Source organism: Zootoca vivipara, chromosome 5 (genome assembly GCF_963506605.1).
Source record: "Zootoca vivipara chromosome 5, rZooViv1.1, whole genome shotgun sequence".
Taxonomy (NCBI): Eukaryota; Metazoa; Chordata; class Lepidosauria; order Squamata; family Lacertidae; genus Zootoca; species Zootoca vivipara.
Window position 1 is genome coordinate 81,578,792 of NC_083280.1, and position 23,156 is coordinate 81,601,947.

The 23,156-nt window shown below is 47.9% G+C and overlaps 1 protein-coding gene across 1 annotated transcript in view; it reads left to right on the plus strand.

The window, feature by feature from the left end:
• ZCCHC24 (zinc finger CCHC-type containing 24) overlaps window positions 1–23,156 on the plus strand; it is a 127,299-nt gene that overhangs the window by 94,368 nt on the left and 9,775 nt on the right. The window contains exon 3 of the mRNA XM_035138331.2: window positions 11,438–11,602. Within this exon, the coding sequence (XP_034994222.1) occupies window positions 11,438–11,602 (165 nt within the window). The remainder of the gene's footprint in view (window positions 1–11,437; window positions 11,603–23,156) is intronic.

Sequence of the window (23,156 nt, forward strand, 5' to 3'; positions counted from 1 at the left end):
GAGTCCAGCATCTTGCTGGCTACATGCTTATACGTTCCAATACTCTGCTTTGTCCCTGGGGTATTCAGAAGAAGAAGATGCACCCTCAATGGTCAATTTGCATTCCAGCTCGTGCACGTTATTGCATTTGTAAAAGTCCAGCATCAAACCCAGGCATGACTGAGACTCTGAAAATGGATACTTTTGGAGAATTGTCCCAAGGGAAGCAAATATAACCTTTATGATGCCCGATGCTGCCACGATGCTTGGCAAAGCCGTCCCATGAGATACACGGACCAATTGGGCCCCAGTTGGCCACTCACCAAAGTGGGGAAGGGGTGTGGCGGGGGGAGATTAGATGCTTCAGAAATCTTATTATAGCCCATTTGTGGTTTGACAAGGAAAAGGGTAGGTAGGTGGGGTATAGGAGAATAACAAAGGAAGCTGCCTTGTCCCAAAGCCAGACCATCTGTTTATCTGCTTGGAGCTCACAATGCAAAACAACCACCAGCACCGCCATGTCCACGTACCTGAAGGGAAGAATCTTGGAAGTCTGCATAATGTGTAGTTGAGGATGGTTGTGGAGTATATTTTTCACAGTGTTTTTCTTATCTATCCTCACAACAACTCTGTCAAGGGTTGTGATTCCAACTTTAACACAGGGAAACTTAGAATGAAGAATTACGAGAGGCCTATCTTTGTCCATCCACTGAATTTATGGCTATAGTGAAGGTTCAGTCCAAAATTCATTCTATTCACTGTTTTTTAAAGTGCTGCTTGTAGCAGAAGGGAGGTGTGTGTGTGTGTGTGTGTGTGTGTGTGTGTGTGTGTCTGTCTGTCACTGTGACCCTCTTGGATGAATGTCAGGATTAAAAACAATGTAATAAAATAGATCAAGACATCCTTGGAGAAACTGAAGTGTGGAGAACTTAAGGATAGCCACACTATGAACCTAGAGAGCGACACACATATTAACTACCAGGGTGGGTTTGGTGACACACTAAACTGCGGTTAAGGGAATTCAGAAGCAAAATCTTCCTGTGCCAGGGAAGGAGAAGGCAGGTGGAAATATGTGTGCCAAAGGCTCACTGTGGCTGGTTCTTGACATACTAAACTATGGTTTAAAAGCCAATCACAGCCCCACAACTTTTGAAAACAACATGAGAAGTGACAACCTTGCCATTAAGCATAATGAGGTGGGAGGTAAGGAATGACATCAACATCCTGAAGATGTGTGTGTGTGATGTGGCTTGCCTTGTGCCTCCTAACCTATCCTGTTGCCCTCAGGTAGGGTGGAAGATACTATCCTATCCAGTGCTGTTTTTCTAGAAAAAGAGGTGCCAGAACTCACCATGAACACCTCCCTCATTCTCTTAGAATGGCAATGGAGCCCACCTGAGAGGTGCCAGAACTGAGTTCTGGTGAGTTCTGGCTGGAAAAAAAGCCCTGGTCCTATCACTAGTGCTAAAGTAAGATTCAGTTACTTCTAAACTACAGTACAAATCAGGAAATCCCTGGTGTAAATTTTGTCTCTTGCCATGAAGTCACCTTGTTCACCCCACTCTGTCTCAGCCTCAAACTTTCCTCTGCAATATCAGAATAACACCAACCATATAATAATGCTTGGTTCCTGCAAGGATTACAAGATACTGTGTGGCTTCAAGCACTGTATAAAAGGCTGGTTATTAAATGGAAGGGAGGCGCAGTTTTAATGTGCGTGTTTCCTTCCACATTTACATCGAGTGTTTATTGCTTGGCAGGAGGGAGCAGGAGCAATTCCCCAAGTAGGGGTGATGATGCAACAAATTTACTAGCGGTGTGGGATAACCCATCTCACTGAGAACCCTGTACAGCTGTGAGGGTCACCATGACACTCCCAGCTTGCTCTAGGGAAGAAGGAGTTGAGCCAGAAAATTTATATATATATAAACCCTGCAGTCCATCCTGTGCAGAAACATCACTATTTATCTTAATAGCCCTTCCTTGGCTGCAGTCAAGAAAAGGAGGGGACCATGGTCTAGAAGCCTCCATAGTGGTTCATCTGTATTTTCTGGCTAAAGCCCTAAACGGCCTCGGTCCTATATACCTGAAGGAGCATCTCCATCCCCATTGTTCAGCCCGGACACTGAGATCCAGCGCCGAGGTCCTTCTGGCGGTTCCCTCACTGCGAGAAGCAAAGCTACAGGGAACCAGGCAGGGGGCCTTCTCGGTAGTGGCGCCCGCCCTGTGGAACGCCCTTCCATCGGAGGTCAGGGAGATGAACACAACTACCTGACATTTAGAAAACACCTAAAGGCAGCCCTGTTTAGGGGAGTTTTTAATCTGTGATATTTTAATGTATTTTTATATTTGTTGGAAGCCGCCCAGAGTGGCCGGGGAAACCCAGCCAGATGGGCGGGGTATAAATAATAAATAATAATAAATAAATAAAGCAGGGTGATTCTCAGCAAAGTAAAAGAGATGCAGCATAAAGAACAGGAGCTCCTGTTCTCCATGTACACCTCAGCTTGGATTTAAATTAGCACCTCACACACTGGGTCTTCCTGGTGTAAGAGTAACATGGCAATGTGGAGCAGGTGCCTGCCATGGAGACCTGGAAGATGGTTCACCAGAAGGGTAGAAAACACCCCATTTTAGCTCCCAATAAATGCCCATTTTAACTCACAAGAAATGTCCAGGGTTTCTTGTGCTGTCACCAACTTTCTGCAAACAGTTTCTATTTTTGCCCAAAGGAGAAGTCATTATTTATTTACTTTTATTTCACAACAATTTTATATTACCGCTTCATTGTGAATAAAAACTACTAAGTGGCATTCTTGCACGGGCATCCAAGGAAGGTAGATTCTGGGTGCAAATGTGGATCCGCAAGTGCTCTTGTCGGTAGGTCCTTCCTTTCTCCCCTCCCCCCCCCCTGCTGGCATATGGCCCTTAGAATGTTGCCCAAAACATAATATAGCTCTTGAGCTGAGAAAGGTTCCCTACTGCTACTATAAAACGAAGATGTAGTGGCTGTGGCTGCTGGAAGGAAGAGCAACATTTCAAATCAGGAACTCGAATCTGGCTATGCCTGTTGAACCTCCTGCTTGTGCTTCCTGTTTTCTCCTTCTTTTTGCCTTGTCCATCCTTTCACTTAGCATTGTTTCCCAAACTTGGGTCTCCAGCTGTTTTTGGACTACAATGCCCATCATCCCTGACCACTGGGAAACACTGACTTAGCTCATGGCACATGTCAGTTAGTAGTCTTGAATTCTGTTACTCCAGAATTTCCACTTGATCCCTGTCTGCCTGGCTTCGCTCACACCCCCATTGCGGCCCAGCCCCTCCTGACCCCAGTTGCCCAACTTACCCTTCTGGCAAGCTTTTTGGCTCCTTTAAGTGGAAATTATGCATTTATGTCCTTCCTTATCCCCATGCAGTAAAACAAGGGAAATACCCACCTTGTTTCATTGCCTCCTTTAACAGGGCCAGATACGCTGAATGTACTTTTCTGAAGTTCTCACATACACACAACACAGCACGAGCTATCGCCATTGGCCATGGGATCTCCCATCCCTGCCAAGTTCGGGTTTTCGTGCCAAACACCTGCTTTTCCTTCTACACAGTTTTAACAACCAAGAGCTATTTGGACCTCTACACCAAGATATCGTGCACAAGTTCCCAGAGCAAAGTAGAGATTTTCTTAAAGCTAAGGACCCACTTGGCTTTCGGAAAGCTTAAATTTATTCTGCGAGCCTTATAAATGTTTCCAGCAGAACAGAAGTGTAGTTACATGAATGGGTAACAAAGAGGCCTTTGGCCTGCTCAGGTCACAGTGGGTTACCAACAGCCTTTGAGGAAAGACATTTAATCCCTACAGGCTTCCAGTTGAAAAAAGTGTGTGTGTGTGTGTGTGTGTGTGTGTGTGTGTGTGTGTGTGTGATAATTTTAGAAACATTTAAATTCAGGCACAAATCTTATCTGGAAATCAGGCTCAGCCATTATCAGGGAATGGGAGATTTGCCAGCAGTTCTGCAGCCAGGAACTCCACCTTTACATGCATATTATGTCAAAATATCATTTTGTAATTTGGACTCAGTTCGAAGAAACTGAGCCAACAGTTTCTTTCTTTCTTTCTTTTAAAAAACTAGCTTCAATTCCCAGTGCTAGCTGACTTGTCAGCTGAACCGACAGACTGCCAAGCAACCAAATGGTCTTAACTGTAATTTAACCATCTCACGCCTGCTGAGACCTTAAGACCCGTTCTGCAGCAGTCATGGAGCAACTTGCTCAGTAACCCTGATATTTAGTGTCAGGAGATTTTAGAAACATCATTATGAAATACTCTGGAGCTTGTTATGACCAGAGTGTGAGTGTAGCATTTGCTTGATGAAACACGGATGGAATGGGAAAGGTATGGAAGAAGCAGGGCACAAGAGAAGGGGAGCGAAAGAGGAGACAGCAGGAGACCCTGTAAAAATGGACACCAACTGGCATTTGTTTCAGTACCTAAACATTGTTGTGCTATCATGGTACTTAGTATAGCCTACTTATTCAGAAGTCTGTATTAGTACCCCTAGTTTTAATGCAAATCTGGATTATCTTCTTCATGCATTTTATCAACAAAACTGCAATGCATTTTCTCATATAATTAACAATCCCATATTCTGTTTAGTTATGTGTCTTTGCAAAACCCAACGATTTGTCTAAGTGAGGGAAAAGGCATCACTCACGTCCTCATTAACAGGCCATCTGTATGTATAAAACAGCTGAACTATCGCAAATAAAAACAAATCATCGTGCATGCATATTGCCGACCAAGAAAAGTTGCGCCCCACACAGTTAAGAAACACTGAGGATTTCATCAGGGAATGTTAAGCAACCTCAGAAGACAACAACATAAATGGATCATAGCACAGTCAGCCCCACAAAGGGCCGTGATTCACAGTTTCCAGGAGTTGGATAATAGAATGACAACACATGAAACAAAAACCATATGGGCCTCAGGGTTCTCATGAGAGCAGGCATTTCCCTGCATGCTTACTACTACCCATGAAAGCAGAGAGAAGGCATTCACAAGCAAGACCATAGTCATAGGGGAGGGCAGTTACAGAGGAAGCCAAGCACAGAATCAAAAGTGCTGAGCACCTCTGGGACAAGGAATTCCTACTGAAATGCTCTCTGTGGATGCACTAATTTGGGCACCATTCAGGGTGCTGGTTACCATCTTTCATTGAAAGCCCAGTGTCACAGTGGCCGGAGTGGACTACTTCAGAGTAACGACGCTACGCAGCTCTGCATTTTATTCTTTTATTGGTGCTGCGTATTTACAGTGCTCAAGTCATTGCTATTTACACGGAGCGATGTTGTCAGTCGGTTTCAGAACCTCCTAATGGCTTTTGGCGCGTCTTTCTCCAACACAAAAGCTTTGGCAGACCCATCCTCTTGCCCCTCCTCTTCCTGCGTAATTCTGGAGTTGGAGGGATGGGTCTTCCCCCCTTGCTTGCCCCTTCCTGTCCCACCTGGGACCCTGGCTCCTCTACCTTGCCTGAGCCTCGGACACGACTTCCTGCTTCCCCACTGGAATCGGAACTCTCCCTGCTTTCCCCTTTGCTCGGGGACGGGCTTGAACTCAGGAGGGGAGGGACTTCGCGATATCCCCTGTCCCTCACATCCACCCCCCTCCCAAGCTCTCCTTCACCCCTCCCCAGGCCCCCCCCATGTGTCGGTGACGACTGGAAGCCTAAGAACTCAGTGCTCTCCGAGCCCGTTGGTGTGAATACCTCCCCCCAGTCCTGCGAGCCCCCCCCTTCCGCCTGGGCGGACGGGAATCCCAAAAAGTCCGTGGCGTCAGAGCTGGTGGGGGTAAAAACGTTCTGCCAATCTGCTCCTTCCTCTGACTGGGTGGATCTCGGTGACACCCATACCTCATCCTCTGGTTCCTCAAACTCCGCTTCCCAGCGCCATGGTGAGCTGCTCTCCCGTGCCTCCTCCTCCTCCCCCTCCCTTTCCATGTGCCAGGGCTTGGGTCTGTGGGGAAAGAGGGCGTGAAATTCTTCCACCAAGAATTCCTCCTGTATCTGAGTGGCTGGGACCCATTCATTCTGGGACGGTGGAGCATCCTCCCATGCCATGAGGTACTCCAGTCCCCCCACCCCCCACCTTGAATCCAGGATGGCCGTGGCCTCATTGAGTTGCTCCCTGCCTTCCCTCTCCCCCCCTCCCTCGGGGGTTTGTTCGCTGTCTCGGAGCCTGCTGCTTTCCCTGTACGGCGACAGCAGCGATCTATGAAACACTGGATGCACCCTCATGTCCTCTGGCAGTGCCAGCCTGTATGCCACCGGGTTTACCTGTTGCGTGACCGTGAAGGGGCCCAGCCTTTTGGGTGCCAGCTTTTTGCACCTCCCTCTGGTGGGAAGGCCCTCCGAGGACAACCACACCTTGTCCCCCACCCTGATGACCTCCCCTTGTCGCCTGTGGCGATCTGCCCCCTTTTTGTACGCTTCCTTGGCCCTCTCCAAGTGTTCTCTGAGCTGCTGGTGCACCGTCTCCAGTTCCTCTGCCCAATCCTCAGCCTGTGGGCCCTCCTCCTCCTCCTCCTCCCTCTCCCTCTCTGGGAAAGATCTGAGGTCGCGCCCGTAATTGGCCTTAAAGGGCGACACCCCTGTGGAGACGTGCACTGCATTGTTGTAGGCAAATTCTGCTAGTGGCAAGCGATCCACCCAGTCCGTGTGCCGCTGGCTGACGTAGCATCTCAGGTACTGCTGCAGAATGGCGTTGACCCTCTCCGCTTGTCCGTTGGTCTGCGGGTGTCTAGCCGTCGACAAGCTGACCTCCACCTGCAGGAGGTTCATGAGCCGCCGCCAGAACCTGGAAACAAATTGGCGGCCACGATCCGAAATAACCCTTAAAGGTAATCCATGCAGTCTGAAAATGTGATCAACAAACAGTTTGGCTGTCTCTTCTGCCGAGACTGCCCTGGCACACGGTATAAAGTGACACATTTTGGACATAAGGTCCACCACCACCAACACTGCAGTCTTACCCCTGGACGAAGGCAGATCTGTGATGAAGTCCATGGACACCACTTCCCACGGCCTGTGTGGTGTGGCTAAGGGCTCCAGCAACCCTGGTGGCGCTGCTCTGACCACCTTCGCCCGCTGGCAGGTGGTACAGCCCCTTACATAGTCTCGAACATCTTCCCGCACCCCTGGCCACCAGAAGTGTCTCATGACTAGGTGAGCGGTTTTGTCCCTTCCAAAATGCCCCGCTGTAGGGTTGTCGTGCATCTGCTTGAGGACCGTACGTCGAAGCTGGGTGGTGGGTAGGTACAGCGCACCCTTGTAGAAAAGCAGCCCTCTGCGTTCTGCAAAGTCTTTTGCCTGCTCCCTCCCCCCTCTCAGTTCTCTGAAGATGCGGTTGGCAAATTCATCCGCTGCCGTCAGTGCTGTGAGTTCTGCCTCGCTCACCACAGCTGCTCCGCAGGACCATGCCGACGGGGGGAAAATGTGCCTTGGGGCTGGTGGCGCCTCCTCCTCCATGTACTCTGGCTTGCGGGAGAGGGCATCCGCCCTGACATTCTGCTCCCCCGGGATGTAGTGGATGGAGAAGTTGAAGTTCGAGAAGAACTCTGCCCACCGTATCTGCCGCTGGTTGAGCACCCTGGCAGTTCTCCAGAACTCCAGGTTCTTGTGGTCTGTGCACACCTGGATGGGGTGCTTCGCGCCCACCAGGAAGTGTCGCCAGTGCTGGAACGCAGCGTAGATCGCAAGAAGTTCCCTATCAAACACTGTGTAGTTGCGTTCAGGCTGTGTCAGCTTCCTGGAGAAGAAGGCACAGGGTCTCCACTCCCTGTTGGCGTCCAGTTGCAACAAAATTGCGCCCACAGCTTTTTCAGAAGCATCTGTCTCAATGCGTAGGGGCGCGTCCTGCACCACATGGAACAGGTTTTGGTCTGAGGCGAACACTCTCTTGAGGCTTTCGAACGCTGCTTGCGCCTCTGGTGTCCACTTGAACTTCTGCTTGCCTCTCAGGCAGTCCGTGATGGGAGCCGTAACGCGAGAGAAGTTCTTGATGAACTTCCTGTAGAAGTTAGCGAAGCCTAGTAGGCGTTGGGCATCTTTGCGCGTCCTGGGGCTGTGCCAGTCCAGGATGGCCTGCACCTTGTCCTTGTCCATCGCCAGCCCCTTGTCTGACAGCTTGTAGCCCAGGAAGTCCACCTCTTTGGTGTGAAACTTGCACTTCTCCAGCTTCACATACAGGTGGTGCTCCTTCAGGCGTTGCAACACCTCTCTGACATCTTTCACATGCTGCACTGGGTCATTCGAGTAGATAAGGATGTCATCTAGGAAGACCAAGCATTTCCTGAAGAGGAGGGACCCCAGGACGTGGTGCATGAAGGCCTGGAAGCATGCTGAGCCCCCTTGCAAACCGAAGGGCATCACCAGATATTCAAAAGAGCCCAGAGGCGTGAACATCGTGGTTTTCCATTCATCTCCTTCCCGGATCCTGATCAAGTTGTACGCCCCCCTTAGGTCCAGCTTGGTGAAAATCTTGCCCCTGCGTGCCGCTGTCAGGAGATCATCCACTCTGGGCATGGGGAAAGCCACGGGCTCTGTCACCGAATTCAGCCGTCTAAAGTCCACCACAAGACGGCGCTGTTGCGTGTCTTTCTTGTCCACCCAGAAGACCGGGCTGCCCCCTGCTGCCTTGCTTTCCCTTATGAACCCCCGCTTGAGGTTCTTGTCGATGAAAGCGCGTAGATCCTCCAGCTCCTGGTCTGACATGGCGTACAGCTTGGCTGGGGGTATCGTCGCCCCTGGCACCAGGTTGATCTGGCAGTCAAAAGGCCTGTGCGGGGGTAGGTGGTCGGACTCCGCTTCGCTGAAGACCTCCTGCAGGTCCCAGTACTGCTTGGGTATTGCCTCACCCCCTTTGATATGCATGGTGGCCACCGTGGCTATCGGAGGCCCCTCCCCTGGTTGGTGCTGCATGCAATGTTCCAGACAAAAGTCTGACCCAAACGTGATGCACCTCTGGTGCCAACTGATGGAGGGGTCGTGGCGCGCCAGCCAGCTCATGCCCAAGACGATGGGGGGGTCTGAGATGGTGGTGACGTTGAACGCCAGTGTTTCTGAGTGCCTTCCCACCGTCATTCTCATGGGGGGGGTTTGATGTGTGATGGCCCCTCCCAGCAGCTCCCTGCCGTCAATGGTTGCTACGTGCAGAGGAAAATCCAACTGCAAAAGCTGGATTTGGTGCTCTTCTGCAAAGCTTCTCGAGAAGAAGTTGGCGGACGCCCCACTGTCAATTAAGGCGAGGACCGTCAGGGGATAGCCATTTGGGAGCGTTAGCGTCACTTCTAGAACCACTCCTGCTCTGGGAGGGGTGGGCTGGCTCTGCACCTCTCTGTGCGGGTGGGCGGGCTGGGGCTGTTGTCTGCTGACTGTGCCTGGCTGCTGCCCCTTGTCTCCTGCAGCCAGGCTTTCCCGTTTCCCTGCTGTGGTGCTGCGTCAGTGGGGGAGGGCACCACCGTTCCCGCCTTTCCTTGCCACTCCCTGCGATGTGGGCAGTCTCTGACGAGATGCTGGGGTGAGTTGCAGAGAAAGCAATTCCCGCCCCTTCCCCCCTTGCGTCTTGGCGCCGCTGGGGTTTGAAAAGCCCGCGCGCGCGCGCTATCAATCTGCATGGGCTCCTGGTCCTGGCTGGCTCCAGGCGTGGCCTGAAAGGGTTGTTGAGGGAGTGGCTTCTCCTGCGACCGTGGGAACCAAGCCCGCTTTGCGCGCGTCGCTTGCTTGTCGTTCCACCGGGATTCCTGCCTCACCCCCACCGCCAGAGCTGCTTTGCTCAGCTGATCCATAGTACTGGGCTTTGGACCTCTCGAGAGTTCATCCTTCACCTCCTCGCTCAAACCCAAGTAAAACGCAGCTTGCATGGGAGGCGAATCCAAAACCCACCCCAGTCTGTGCACCAGCATGGTGAATTTCGCCCAATATGCGCGAACTGTCATATTTCCTTGGCGTAAATTATGCAGTTCCTCCTTAGTCTGGTCCAAATGACTATCGGACGAATACATCGTCCTCAAACCTTCTAGAAATTGTTGGACATTTTTCATGCAAGGATTCTTGGTTGCGATTAATGGTCTTAGCCACTCCCTGGCTGCTCCGGTGAGATGTTCCACAATAAACGCTACTCTGTGCTCATCATCGGGGAACTCATTCTGGTGCAGCTCAAGAGCATACACGATCTCAGTCTCAAAGCCCTGAAACTCCTTCGGGTCTCCATTGAACTTGCTTACAAGGGTCCCTGCTCTCCTTCCTGGCAGCACTTGGACTTGGGGAGCCCCTCCCGCCTTGTTTTTCTCTGCATCCAGCTTGTTTTGGAGGTCTACCGCCACCGCCCTTAAATGCTGCTCTTTTTCCTGGAGCTCTCTCACCTGTTCCGCAAGTTGTAGCCGGTCGTCCTGGACCTTCTTAGTCTCCTCTTTAGCTGCCTTCAATTCTCCCTGCGCCTGCAGCGACAGCTGTTGCAGTTCTAGCTGGGCTTGCTCAGCGATCTGCCGCCACTTCTCCGCCTCGGACACGCTCATCCCGGCAACTCCGAAGTAGCCCAAAAATGATTAGGAGGTTGCTGTCACAGTGGCCGGAGTGGACTACTTCAGAGTAACGACGCTACGCAGCTCTGCATTTTATTCTTTTATTGGTGCTGCGTATTTACAGTGCTCAAGTCATTGCTATTTACACGGAGCGATGTTGTCAGTCGGTTTCAGAACCTCCTAATGGCTTTTGGCGCGTCTTTCTCCAACACAAAAGCTTTGGCAGACCCATCCTCTTGCCCCTCCTCTTCCTGCGTAATTCTGGAGTTGGAGGGATGGGTCTTCCCCCCTTGCTTGCCCCTTCCTGTCCCACCTGGGACCCTGGCTCCTCTACCTTGCCTGAGCCTCGGACACGACTTCCTGCTTCCCCACTGGAATCGGAACTCTCCCTGCTTTCCCCTTTGCTCGGGGACGGGCTTGAACTCAGGAGGGGAGGGACTTCGCGATATCCCCTGTCCCTCACACCCAGTCTGGGTCATATAATCCCATTGGGGAACATTCAATACTGGAATTTCCTTCAACAGCTGCAAACTGAAGCAACATCTTCATAGTGGCACCATATATTTGGAATTCCCTCCCAAGGAAGTCCAGCATTCTCTGTTTCTCCCTATGCTTCGGAAGTAGATTGCACTGTTTTAGTGTCACCTGGTCTTTGGTATTGGATAAAGGAATGAATTTTTAAGATTGCATTTACTCTGCTATTTATTAACTAGAAAGATGCCAGCTGATGTGGGGGCAGGGTAGAAAAAATGACATGGGGGAGTCGTGTTGCCTACTATATCAGACTTGCATTATTCCACACAGCTCAGTGAGAGCCACTGAGAGCCAGCCCAGCCCCTATCTATGTAGTCCTGCCCTGGATTAATTTCTCTCCTCTTCACATTTTAGGCACGTCCAAAAGGAGAAGGCCTAACACCGTACCAGGGGAAAAAGCGCTGCTTTGGTGAATACAAATGCCCCAAATGCAAGAGAAAATGGATGAGTGGAAACTCCTGGGCCAACATGGGACAAGAATGTATCAAGTGCCACATCAATGTGTATCCTCACAAGCAGGTAGGGCTGTTACAGGTGTTCCTCCATATGGTTCAAGTGAGCCTCCAAAAACTCGATATACAGAGTACAGCATGCATGGGCTGTTTGAAGAGGGCTTTGGCAAACTTCCCCACGCTGCTCTTGCAGCCCCAGCCACCTGTCACACTTGGCCTTCCAGGGACAGAAAAGGTTCCTCTCCCCTGAATTAAACATATACATTGGAAGAAGTGGAACGTCAAGTAAGTTTTAATGCAGTAGAGTAGACTGAGACATTGCAAGACAGAGACTATGAGCAAGAGTGCTTACATGATTACAGAAAATTGTATATTCCAGTAATACTTGTTCATATTTTATTATGGGAAGCACATGAAGGATGTTAGAAACAATGTCGAAACTTTTTTATTTTTTAAAAAGCCAACAGCAGCAAAACTTTCCAAACAAACAAAACACATTTTCTTCTTATTGAGAATATCTAAAGTAATTGTAAACAACCGTCAAGAATTTAAGTAACCTTTTAATCTCCTTATACTTGTTTCACTTATCTGATATTGGGCCCAGATCATAGTTTAGTTTAAAAAACAATTAGATGTATTTGACCATTGCTCCTAATTAATTATCAAAGAATAAGAAATGTTTGGGATTATTTTTTATAGTACATTGGGGTCTAAAATAACTTAATTCTTATAGGGCAGGCTTCCTCAAACTCGGCTCTCCAGATGTTTTTGGCCTACAACTCCCAAGATCCCTAGCTGGCAGGACCAGTGGTCAAGGATGATGGGAATGTAGTCTCAAAACATCTGGAGGGCCAAGTTTGAGGAAGCCTGTTATAGGGTTTCCTAAGTAGATTTTATTCACACACTTTCCCCATTTATTATTATTTTTTAATGAAAAGTGAACTCATTTTTATTGTAAATTGCTGCTTTTGCTTTCTTATGTAAAATCTGGATGGGGGTGGTGAGAATTTCCCATTAGTAGGGAGGGTGGAGGGTTTTGTTTTTTCCATACAGTATTTTAAAAAATGAATCAATCTGATTCACATTTCCTGGATTAATGCATGGATAGGAACACAGTTGTCTTTTGGTTTTTGCACTTCTGCGAATTCTTGATTAAAGAAGTATACCAAAAGGTCTCAAAAACTTGTGTTTTAGGTATAATACAGTCCCAAAAATGTGTCCTTTTGGTAAAATGTGTACACGACTCTGCATTTTGTGAAAATAGTAAAATGCATTGGAAAATAATGCAAATTACCATGCATGTTTTTCCTTAAAAAAAATAAATCAAAACAGATCGATATGAAAATGGGATGGAATAAATTATGAATGAGCACATGGGAAACAGGCATGGAGCAGAATTAGACTGTCCATCCCATTAGAGACATTCATTGCCTTCAGTGGGGACTGGAGAGCATTGCAATACATTTTCACATGTATTATTATTTGCATGTATGAAATTCCATTGCTAAAGTAGATTGGGACATTTTACCTAAGAATAGTCAAACTCAGTGTGGATGCTGTGACTGAAAAAGTATGATGATATTCGTGTCTTTCATGGGCAGAGAATGTGGGATGTATTTACAAATCTCTTTGAGAGTTATACTTGATGCAATTGCAGTTGTTAAATCTCGACAAGGATCTGTGCTTGTATAATTGGGAAGGTGGAGGGTGGAAGAGTCTTATTTGTAAGAGGTAATGTTGGAGGAGGCGTATGACATTAAGTACAAAGAAAAGGTCATTTGGAAGAGCAGAGCAAAGACCTCCCCTAGCCACAGAAAATATTTCAGTGCTCAGATAAAGCTTTCAGATTAATTTAAAGTAGGTCAAAATGAAAACTGATCCATTACAAATGAGACTGGAGGCTGTGTGACTGATGACACCATGCCAGAAATTTAGAATCCATTCCAAAGCACAGTCTCTCCTCCTTTGCTGGCAGCAACAGCAGAAGCAGAGTGAAAGAAATCCCTTGTGTTGTTCTCCAAGATTATTGGGGTTCAGCAAAAGGGCTATAGCCATTACCAGACACTTTGATGAATGGCTTGTTTACAAGATTTAGGATATGAGACCTGGTGGGTATATAAATTCAATAAATAAATACAAAGTTGCTTGTGGGTTGTAGTCCTCACCTTGAATATATATTTACACAGGAAAGGAATTGTTGTATGTTTTGACGACTTACCCTTTCCCACTGCATGTCAGAGTTGCCATTTTAGATTTCTGTATGTGAGGGGGAGCTAAGCAATTACAATAGAAGGCAGCAAGATTCTCAGCATGGTTTAAAAGCCTGCTGTTGGATATATTCAACCTTAAACACCACACATTTTGAAACTAGATTTTTTAATGGTTCATAACTTAGCAATTATATCACCACAAGTCAAGTAGTCATCATTACTACACTATGCAGCAGCATAGTCCCAGTAGACAGGGAGGAGGGGTTGCTGCTGTCTGCCATGATGCCATCATTCTTGCCAGGCAACCCACTAGGTCTGTCTGCATATGGTGTTGAAAACACAGGATATGATAGCAATTCTGTTGGTGCACCATCTAACAGTCTGCTTACCAACGTTGGCCATGATAATCCAGTGATGCTGAATTGTCCAGGATTTACAAGCTTGGGTGAGTTTCATACCTGACTGGAGTAGCTCAGGATTTCATGGCTGCCATGACAACTGTGGGCCTGCCTCAAATGGTACCTGGTTCCACACACAAATTGCAGGTCATGTGCTTGACTTGCTGCTTTGTCCTGGGCTGGGACAATATGGTCTGAGGGTGGAGGAAGTCCTTGTGCTTCCCTTGTCATTGACAAATCACTGCCTGGTTAGGTTTAGTCTCTGGGACAACTGCCCAACTCTGCAGGAGGGAGCTATTGAAATTCTCCATCCTTGGAGACTGATGGATCCAGGTAGAATCCTGATAGTTCCCTGTGTGGGTGGGAGAATTCCCACTCAAATAGATTGCAGTTCTGCCACTGTCCTGTCAATCTGCGAAATACAGAAGAATTGATTATTGCTTCTAAGCCCCTGGTGGAGGTTAGCTCTCCCCTGGAGCTCATAAAACTCTTTGGTTTACTGAGGAGCAATGAAACAAGTGAGCAGACCACTAGAGTGAAAGTGCAGGAAGATTCATAGTGAGCCCAACCAAAACAGCTTAGAACTAGTTATTGAGCCTGTTTTGTGACAATGATGGTGGCAAAGGAATCGTCATTTTCCACCACCATGGCATCTGCTCGATGTTGTCTGTTTTGTCATAGAAATTGCCTTCGTCATCTTGGTGTCATGGAAATTCCCTAGTCGTCCTGCAATGGAAAATGGACTGGGAGGGTGCATCTCTGCTGGTTCTCCTGGATTTCTTAGTGGTGGTCAAGTCCATCAATTGTGGTGCCCATCTGGACCATCTTGAAAGGGTGGGGATTAGGGGCACAGTATTGGTTCATGAGAATTTGGACCCAGAAGATGGTGTCAAGGGACTGCTGTTCTTTCCCTTCGCTTCCGGGCTCTGGGGTCCTGGAAGGTTCCCTTCTGTCTCCCGTCCTGTTTAATATACACTGCACATGAAAATGCTGGTTGGGGTGTGAGTCATGGAGTCATCAGCATGCTGGTGTGTCACTCAACCCTACCTCTTAGTTTAATACGATCCTAGGGAGGCAGTTGAATGGCTGAACTGCTGTTTGGTAGCTGTGAAAGACTGGATGAGGTAGAATATGCTGAAATATAATCCGCACAAAACAGACATGTTGTTGGTAGGTACAGCGCCCGACTTTTAGCCTGGGTTCGCAACTTGTTCTGAATGGGGTCGCACACCCCTTGAAAAATCAGGCTCACGGTTTGGGGGAGGGTACTCCTTGAACCCAGTGCTATTATTAGATGTTCAGGTAGCACCTGACTTTTCCATTCCTGACAGAGTAGGATATTGCCATGGTCATTCATGCCACAGTGACCTACAGATTAGGTTACTGCAAAACACTCTAGGTGGGTAAGCCTTTGAAAAGCATTCAGGAACTGCAACTGGTGTTAAATATTACAGCAAGGATGTTGATGGGTGTTAGGCATTTTTAGTCTATCATATCAGGATTTGAACCGGCTGCAGGTTTGTTTTCAGCATGAATTCAAGGTGCTGGTGTTAATCTTTGAGGCTTGGCACTTGGGCACCTTGAGGACCATCTTTTTCCATATGAGACTCCCCACATGCTACAATAGTCATTTGAGGTACTGGTCCAGGGATGCTAAGAAATTACCAGTGCTACAGCCTCTTCAGTAGCAGTGCTCACCCTGCGAGATGCCTTGCCCGAGGCCCCCACAATATATCCTATATAATAAAGTGCAAGTGTCTCTGCGTCCAAGTTTTCCGTGTGTCCCTGGGTTACTGCGCATGTACCCCAGGGACAGAGGGATTGGACGGAGAGACAACCAGGGACACAGGGATTGGACGCGTGCGCTCTCCCCCCCCAACCCCTCTGCCTACGGTTTACCTACCTGCCGGTTGTGCCCGCCTCTCCGGGCGGTGTGTTATGAGGCAGCAGCAGCCGCCGCTCTTCCCCTCAGCCGCCTCCCAACTCCCCCCGCCCTGCGAACGTCGTCCTTCCTTCCCGCCAGTCACACGAAGCCGCCTCCACCGGCGGGGATGTGCGCCGAGGGTCCCAGGGCTTCCCCTCTGTTCCCGTCTGGCCACCCGTTGTGCCCGTCTCTCCGGGTGGCGCGGCATGAAGCGGTGGCCACGGCCCTGGCTTCTCCTATAGCCGAGCGCCGGGGTTGCGATCCGGCCTTGCCGCGGCCACAGCCGAAACACGCACTCTAGAGACTTGGAGCGCAGAGACCGGCCCCTCCTCCACCTCCTCCCACTGTCCCGAGTGGTGACGGCCTCCTCCACCTCCCTTCTCCTGAGAAGGAAGAGGCCTCTGCCACCACCTCCCGCAGCGCGCCTTAGGTAAGCGCGCCACCCCTCACTCTCCCTCCTTGCCGCCCCGCGTCACTCCGCCACAGCAGGGAGGTGGAGGAGGCCGTCGCCACTCGGGACAGTGGGAGGAGGGGCTGGTGGGCCTCAGGCGCTTGCCGGCGAGAGGGGTGAGAGCAGGAGCTGCGGCGGAGTGACGCTGGGGTGGCGAGGCGGGAGAGCAAGGGGCGGCGCGCTTACCTGAGGCGCGCTGCGGGAGGCGGCGGCAGAGGCCTCTTCCTTCTCAGGTATGGACCCACATTTGAAATCCGAAGCAGCAATGTTGAGAAAACTCACCATTCTTCATCCCTCCCAAAAATCCTTCCAACTGGAGGCCCCAGTGCAATATGGTGGGGAAAGACCTTATTGGAAAATTTGATTCTATTCTCATTCAGGTCTTGACCAAAACCCAGGCTTGCTATGAATAGTCACTATTCTGATATGCCACAGGCCTTCTGGAGTTTTTGGATTTCATGCCCTTTTGCTTCTACGGTGCTTTCCCTCTCTGTACACTGGTGCGTGTGTGCACACACTCATAGGTGCAACCTGCCAAACACATCTAACAGTGAGTGCAACTCCACAAAAACTTATGCCACCATAAATTCTTAGCTTTCAATATGCCACAATCCCCTTTGCTGCTTCCCCCCCCCCCCGTGACAGACTAATGCTACAAACCTACAAACACTTCAGAGTAAGTCCCACTGAACTCAGTGAGATTTGCTGCTGAGCAAACATGCACTGGATTTGTGGGAAATAAGGGGGGTGGCATTATGCCATAGAATGCACACCACCTCCCCCAACTGCTTGAACAAACCTTGAACAAACCTTTGATCTAGCCCTCTTGCAGACCTCGCGGCGGCAGAGGCCTCTTCCTTCTCAGGTGAGGAGGAGAAGGGAGGTGGAGGAGGCAGTCACAACTCGGGACAGCGGAGGAGGGGCCGGTGGGCCTCAGGCGCTCAACGGAGGCGACGCCTGCGCGGTCCCAGGGCTTCCCCTCCGTTCCCGCCCGGCTAGCGCCCGTTTACTGAACGGGCTGAATGACACTAGTATATATATATATTTGGACGACTGGTAAAATACCTAGCTGATTAAAAAGCCTTTCCACTTAATATTTCCTCCTTTTGATATTGATGCTTAACTTGGGTGATTGCTTTGGAATTGGTATTGCAGTATTGTGTTTTTATACTAATGTTTTGATTGAATTGCAGATTGTTTTATATTTTGTTGCTCCTTTTTTAAAACAACAACAACTGAATTTCTTGTAAAAATAGGAGGCTTTTTAACACACACACACACACACACACACACACACACACACACACAGTGTGTGTGTAGAACCATAAGGTGGCTAAAACTATAGCTGCTCCTGACGAATAATCACATGCAGACTTTAGAAAAGGGAGACATGGCTCTCCTCATTCTCTAAATGTAACCTCTCTGACCCCTCTCAAATGATCTTCCCAGAAATTGTGAAACCTACCCAGCTTATTTGTGCTTGACATCTTGATGATTTAAGATCAAATTCTGAGAACCAGGGTTAAATATGAAAATGGCTTTTCTCCATTGTTCCTTGCTCCATATGAAGGGAAGTGCATCCCACCTACAGCTGAAACAACAGCACACAAGTTCTCTCTCTCTCTCTGATGACAGAGGCAGGAAGGCAAAATCTTAGTAGAACTGGGCAAAGCAGTCTGCATCTTGGTAGAGATGGGCAAAGTACAGTGGTCACTTTTGCACACATTAATCCATTAATCCATATAGTTGGGGGTTCAGTGCATTTTTTTCCATTGCCTGCAATTTTTGAAAAGATCAACATGCATTCAAATACATATTTGTAAATGTGTAGTCTGTTTTTTCAAAAAATAGTTTTGAACCTATTTTTATACATTTTGGGGGTAGAGACTGCATCAACAACATTTGGGGTGAGAAAGCCAGTGGACAACAAAATTCTGACCCACACATTCACCCGCAAGGTGTGGATCAAGTTAATACCAGAATTTGCAAAACAAAAAACCACACCCTGATTTCTTCAAGCATCTTACATCACAGCTTGTCTAAAATAACTAGAATATTTGAGATGCACACCCTTATAACTTCCAAATCACACACACTGGCATAAACCCCCACCTGAAGGTACCCAATTTTTCCAAGCCTTAATTCTTTTGCTATTTCCTCCATGCTAGATATCTGGACTTTTTTGAGATCTCAGTGTCACAGGCTATCTAGTAAATACACAAACTTTGCAAACTTGCTTGTGCCTGAAATCACCTGACAAAGACCATGTATTTCAGAAAGAGTAACATAACACCTACCCAATATAAGCTGTACAAGTCTTTGCCAATTTTGCTTCTGAAGCAAAAAGCTAAAATTTAGGGATGCCATATTTTTGAAGAGCAAAAAAGAGGACACATTTGCCAACTTCAAACTATGGATTGCTATGATGACTCTCATTTTACATGCCCATGAAAAAGATACAGCTAGGTAGCTGTGTTGGTCTGACGTATTCGAGGGTGGCAGATTAATTGTCCAGTAGCACCTTCGAGACCAACTAAGTTTGTTCTAGGTATAAGCTTTCGTGTACGTGCACACTTCTTCAGATACACTGAAACAGAAGTCACCAGACCCTTATATATAGTAGGAGGGTGGGGTGGGGTTTTTCTAAGAAGGGTAGTAGGAGATGGGTGATTGACTCAATAGGTATGGTATGCAGTTAATGACTGCAATTAGCCCTACAGAAAAAAGCAGGGGATAGCAATATTACTGTAATCTGCAGGGCCATCTCAAGCCGGTTGGGCGCCCTGGCACCGTGGCGCGGAGACCGCTCCGGCGCCCCCGCCCTCGTGGGCGGGCGCAGCGCACAGCATGGCTTCTGCACGGCTTTGCCGCGCAGCACCCTCCTGCCAGCCCGGCGCCCTGCACCACCGAGACTACTCCTAGAGCCGGGCCTGGTAATCTGCATACGGTACTATCCCTTGCTTTTTCCTATAGGAATAATTGCAGTCGTTTCAGAAGTGTGCATGCACACGAAAGCTTATACCCAGAACAAACTTACTTGGTCTCTAAGGTGCTATTGGACAATTTTTTAATGAAAAAGATGGTGTGTCCTGGGAAAAGATGACATGTGGGAACTCCCACAAAATTCCAAAATTGGATCTTCACTTGTGGTTTGGTTGGGGGGAAATATAAACCATGGGCTTAGGTTCAGAGACATGGCAGGATCAAGGGGTCAGCATTACGGGAACTTCTATGCAGCACTGTTCCTTCACATTAAACCATGGTTTGGTTGGAACAACCCATGTGCCAACTCAGCTCCTGGGACTGACATCGGAGGCAGGAAAGTGGCACCCTTCCCTCTGGAATCCACATCCATCAATTGTTTCACCTTTGTGTCATCAGATGACAAAAACCTGTATGTATCTGAACCCAAAGAAGTTAGTAAAATGTAGTTTAAATTCATTATAGTATTGTTTCCTACTGACATTTGTTATTTCTAAGACTGTATCAATATTTTTCAAGGCATGATTCAAACCAGCATGCAATTAATTGTGGTGTGTCCAATCAGTTGCGGTTTGGCACCTGATCTATTCATCTGGAACTCTTGACTACATGCAAACACAAATGCTAATTAACCGTAGCCCTCTCTCACACAATATGTTCCAATACATTTACGTCGTGCGCATTTTACTCAGCTCAGGCGACTTTACTCCCAGGCTAGTGTGCCGAGGATTGCAGCCTTCATTCTGCAAATCAGCACAGCTCACCATTCACACAGCTCCAGGGAAGTTTCCATGTCGCCCTTTAATACACAGTCCTTTCTCAGTGTGGTTAGTTAAGGCTGTATCCCCCCCCCCCCATAGCACTTTGGTGCTGCTCTAAAAGAAACAAGGTGTCTCCTTTCCAGGAGGCTGCTGCTTTTTGTTTCAATTAGCTATTCGCTGCCCTTTTGGTTTGACGTCACAGTGGGTTCGTGATTGAGCTGGCATGTATATCCATTTCCTTGGGTGTTCTTGGCAGCGTTGCCACCCAGATGCCAGCCTCTGAATGGTCATTCCCCCCTCCCTCCTGCCACTTTCTAGGAGAAGCATCAATGCCATGGCTTCTTCCTGGTTGGCCTCCTGTCAAGTTCCTTTAAAAAAAAAAGTTGTTATTTTGGCTTTCTCTGCTGTTTCTGTAACAACAGCTGCAGAACTGGGTTCAGATCCAGAAAGTTGGTAGTTGGTTTGCTTTGCTGGATACTGTTTTTTGGGGAGCGAGGGTTTTTTGAAAACATATAAATTGCTCACAAAATTCCAGACAGGTCACCAAAAATATTTCTCTCCTTTAAAAGATTCTTGTCCTGTGTTCCAGAAGGGATATATATATATATATATATATATATATATATATATATATATATATAACCTACCTGCAACATTACCTGTTTGGCATCCAGAAAACTATCAGAGAAATCATCTGTGTATGAAATGAAGGGTTGAGCCAAATTCTTCCATTACTTGTGGCATTTCACACATGACTTAAAGTGTTTTCCCCAGCTTAAATTGGTGTGTAATGCAAATGTGCATTGGCCAGAATGCACATTTGTGCAAAAAACAGCTCTCTTTCACTTTGTGTTCCATGTTAACAGTGTACATTTATTCATGCAGACAAGATGAAAGGGACTGGAAGGATTTAAGCCTCAGATATATAAACATGTATAAAAGTTGCTAATTGATAACAAACAACCAAACAACCACAAGAAACTTTGGTTGGGGATGAACATTAATTTAGAAGAAATGTTAACTAAATTTGAGTGGCATGATACAGGCATCCTTAGTCTTGGTGTAGACATACACATTCTTGCTGTGACAATTATTACAGAATATATAATAGTTATTATGGGAATATAGCAACATAAAGCAGTTTTTTTCAGCCGGAACTCAGTTCCAGTACCTCTCAGGTGAACAAGGGAATTGTTCATGGGGAGTTCTGGTACCTCTTTTTCTAGAAAAATAGCACTGTAATAAAGAATAATATGTTGTTTCATTCTCTGCCCTGCAACCTGCAGGAACGCTTCCCACGAGAGAAACAGGTGATCATTGCAAAGAATCCTGCAATGACCACTCCCCTTGGGTTTGTTCTCCTTCTGCCCGGGACATCTCAATGGAAGACTGGTTGAGCATCTCTCATTTGCAGGGGGCCCTCTGCTGGGCTGTGGTTAGTCCAACCCCTGACACTGGTCCTGCACTTCCTCTGAGGAGTGCTAATCCCTCTCCTCACTTTTGGTCTGCTCCTCAGCTTCACTTTTATTCCAGTTCCAGTTCTCATACCAGAAGGGAGCCAAGGCGGAAGAAAAGCAGATAGGAAGAAGAGATCCAGGGAAGTGGGGCAGGGAGGTGGCAGGCAAGGAAAAGGTTTAGTGTCCATCACCCCTTCTGCTCTTGAATTTGGGCTCTCATGCCTTATTTTTTATGTGATGGGAACGATCCACATTTAAACACATGGATCTGCACTGTCAGCTTTGGCCTTTGATACACATCAGGCAACAGCCAAGTCCTGGCTGCTGCCCCACATGAACTGACCATGCCCTGGAACCTACTGCATTGCACCAAAGTCTCTTCCACCATGGCATACATCCCTACATCCAAGCTGCTAGGATGTAGCTGGCAAATGAACTGATGTGGATAGTGCTTCCTTCTACTAGAAAACCTGGGCCACCCCACTACTGCTCTAGACCGTGGCCATCATTACCCCCACAAAATGCTGTGCTTGCTTGCTATGCTTTGGTTTGCATACCGGTTTAATGCCTATTGCTTTTGTGCTGTTTATGGAGCCTGAACCTCAGCCGCACTTCACCAGATGCATGCAGCCCAAGCACTGCTTTGTGGCCTCCAACTGGCCCATGACAACCTGATTTCCTGTGTTTGCAACGTCTGTCCTCTGCAAGTATGTCATAACGTGCTGGTAACAATAACATTTTCTGAGATCTAAATGGGTTGCAGGCCAATAAAACTGAAATCAACCAATGCCTGGGAAAAGCAAACCAGGGAAAGATATTGTTTCTGACTGCGGTCCAAGAAACTCTTGGCATCCCCAACATCCTTTGCTCTACTTCCAGGAAAAAATTATTCCTGCGTATTTGTGTTAATTTGCTTTAAGCTAGTTTATATCAATAAACACGATAACTGCTGCATTTGTCTCTCTCGGGTCAGGTCATGGCAGCTTCTCCCCCAGGCACTTTCGCACAGTGCGGCTGTCCTGAGCTAGAGCCCTTTGGCCTCCTCTATTATGGACTGGGCAGTTCCCCTCTGCCCCCTGGCTGGGAACCTCATAGGCCACTTTGGCCAAAGCAGTGGAGCTACCATTGCAGCAGAGCCATTGGGAAGGAGAAGGAAATTGCACAAACCTTCAGTTCCTAAGCAGACCTCTCGTAGCACAGAATAAAGACGGCCCTTGTGGGGTACAGGGGGGCTCTCTTTGTGAATGCCGGGAAGAAAAGAAATCATCCTTCAGATTTTATCAAGTTCATTCATAATTTTAACTTATTTCAAGAAATATGGCAGTGCACCTATTCAGGCACAAGAGGAAGCTGGGTATTTATTTTTTTGCTTAAATCTTAAAATGTAGTAGACCTTTGCTCATTTCCTTAGGGTTCTTCTTTCCGACTCTTAGCTAGT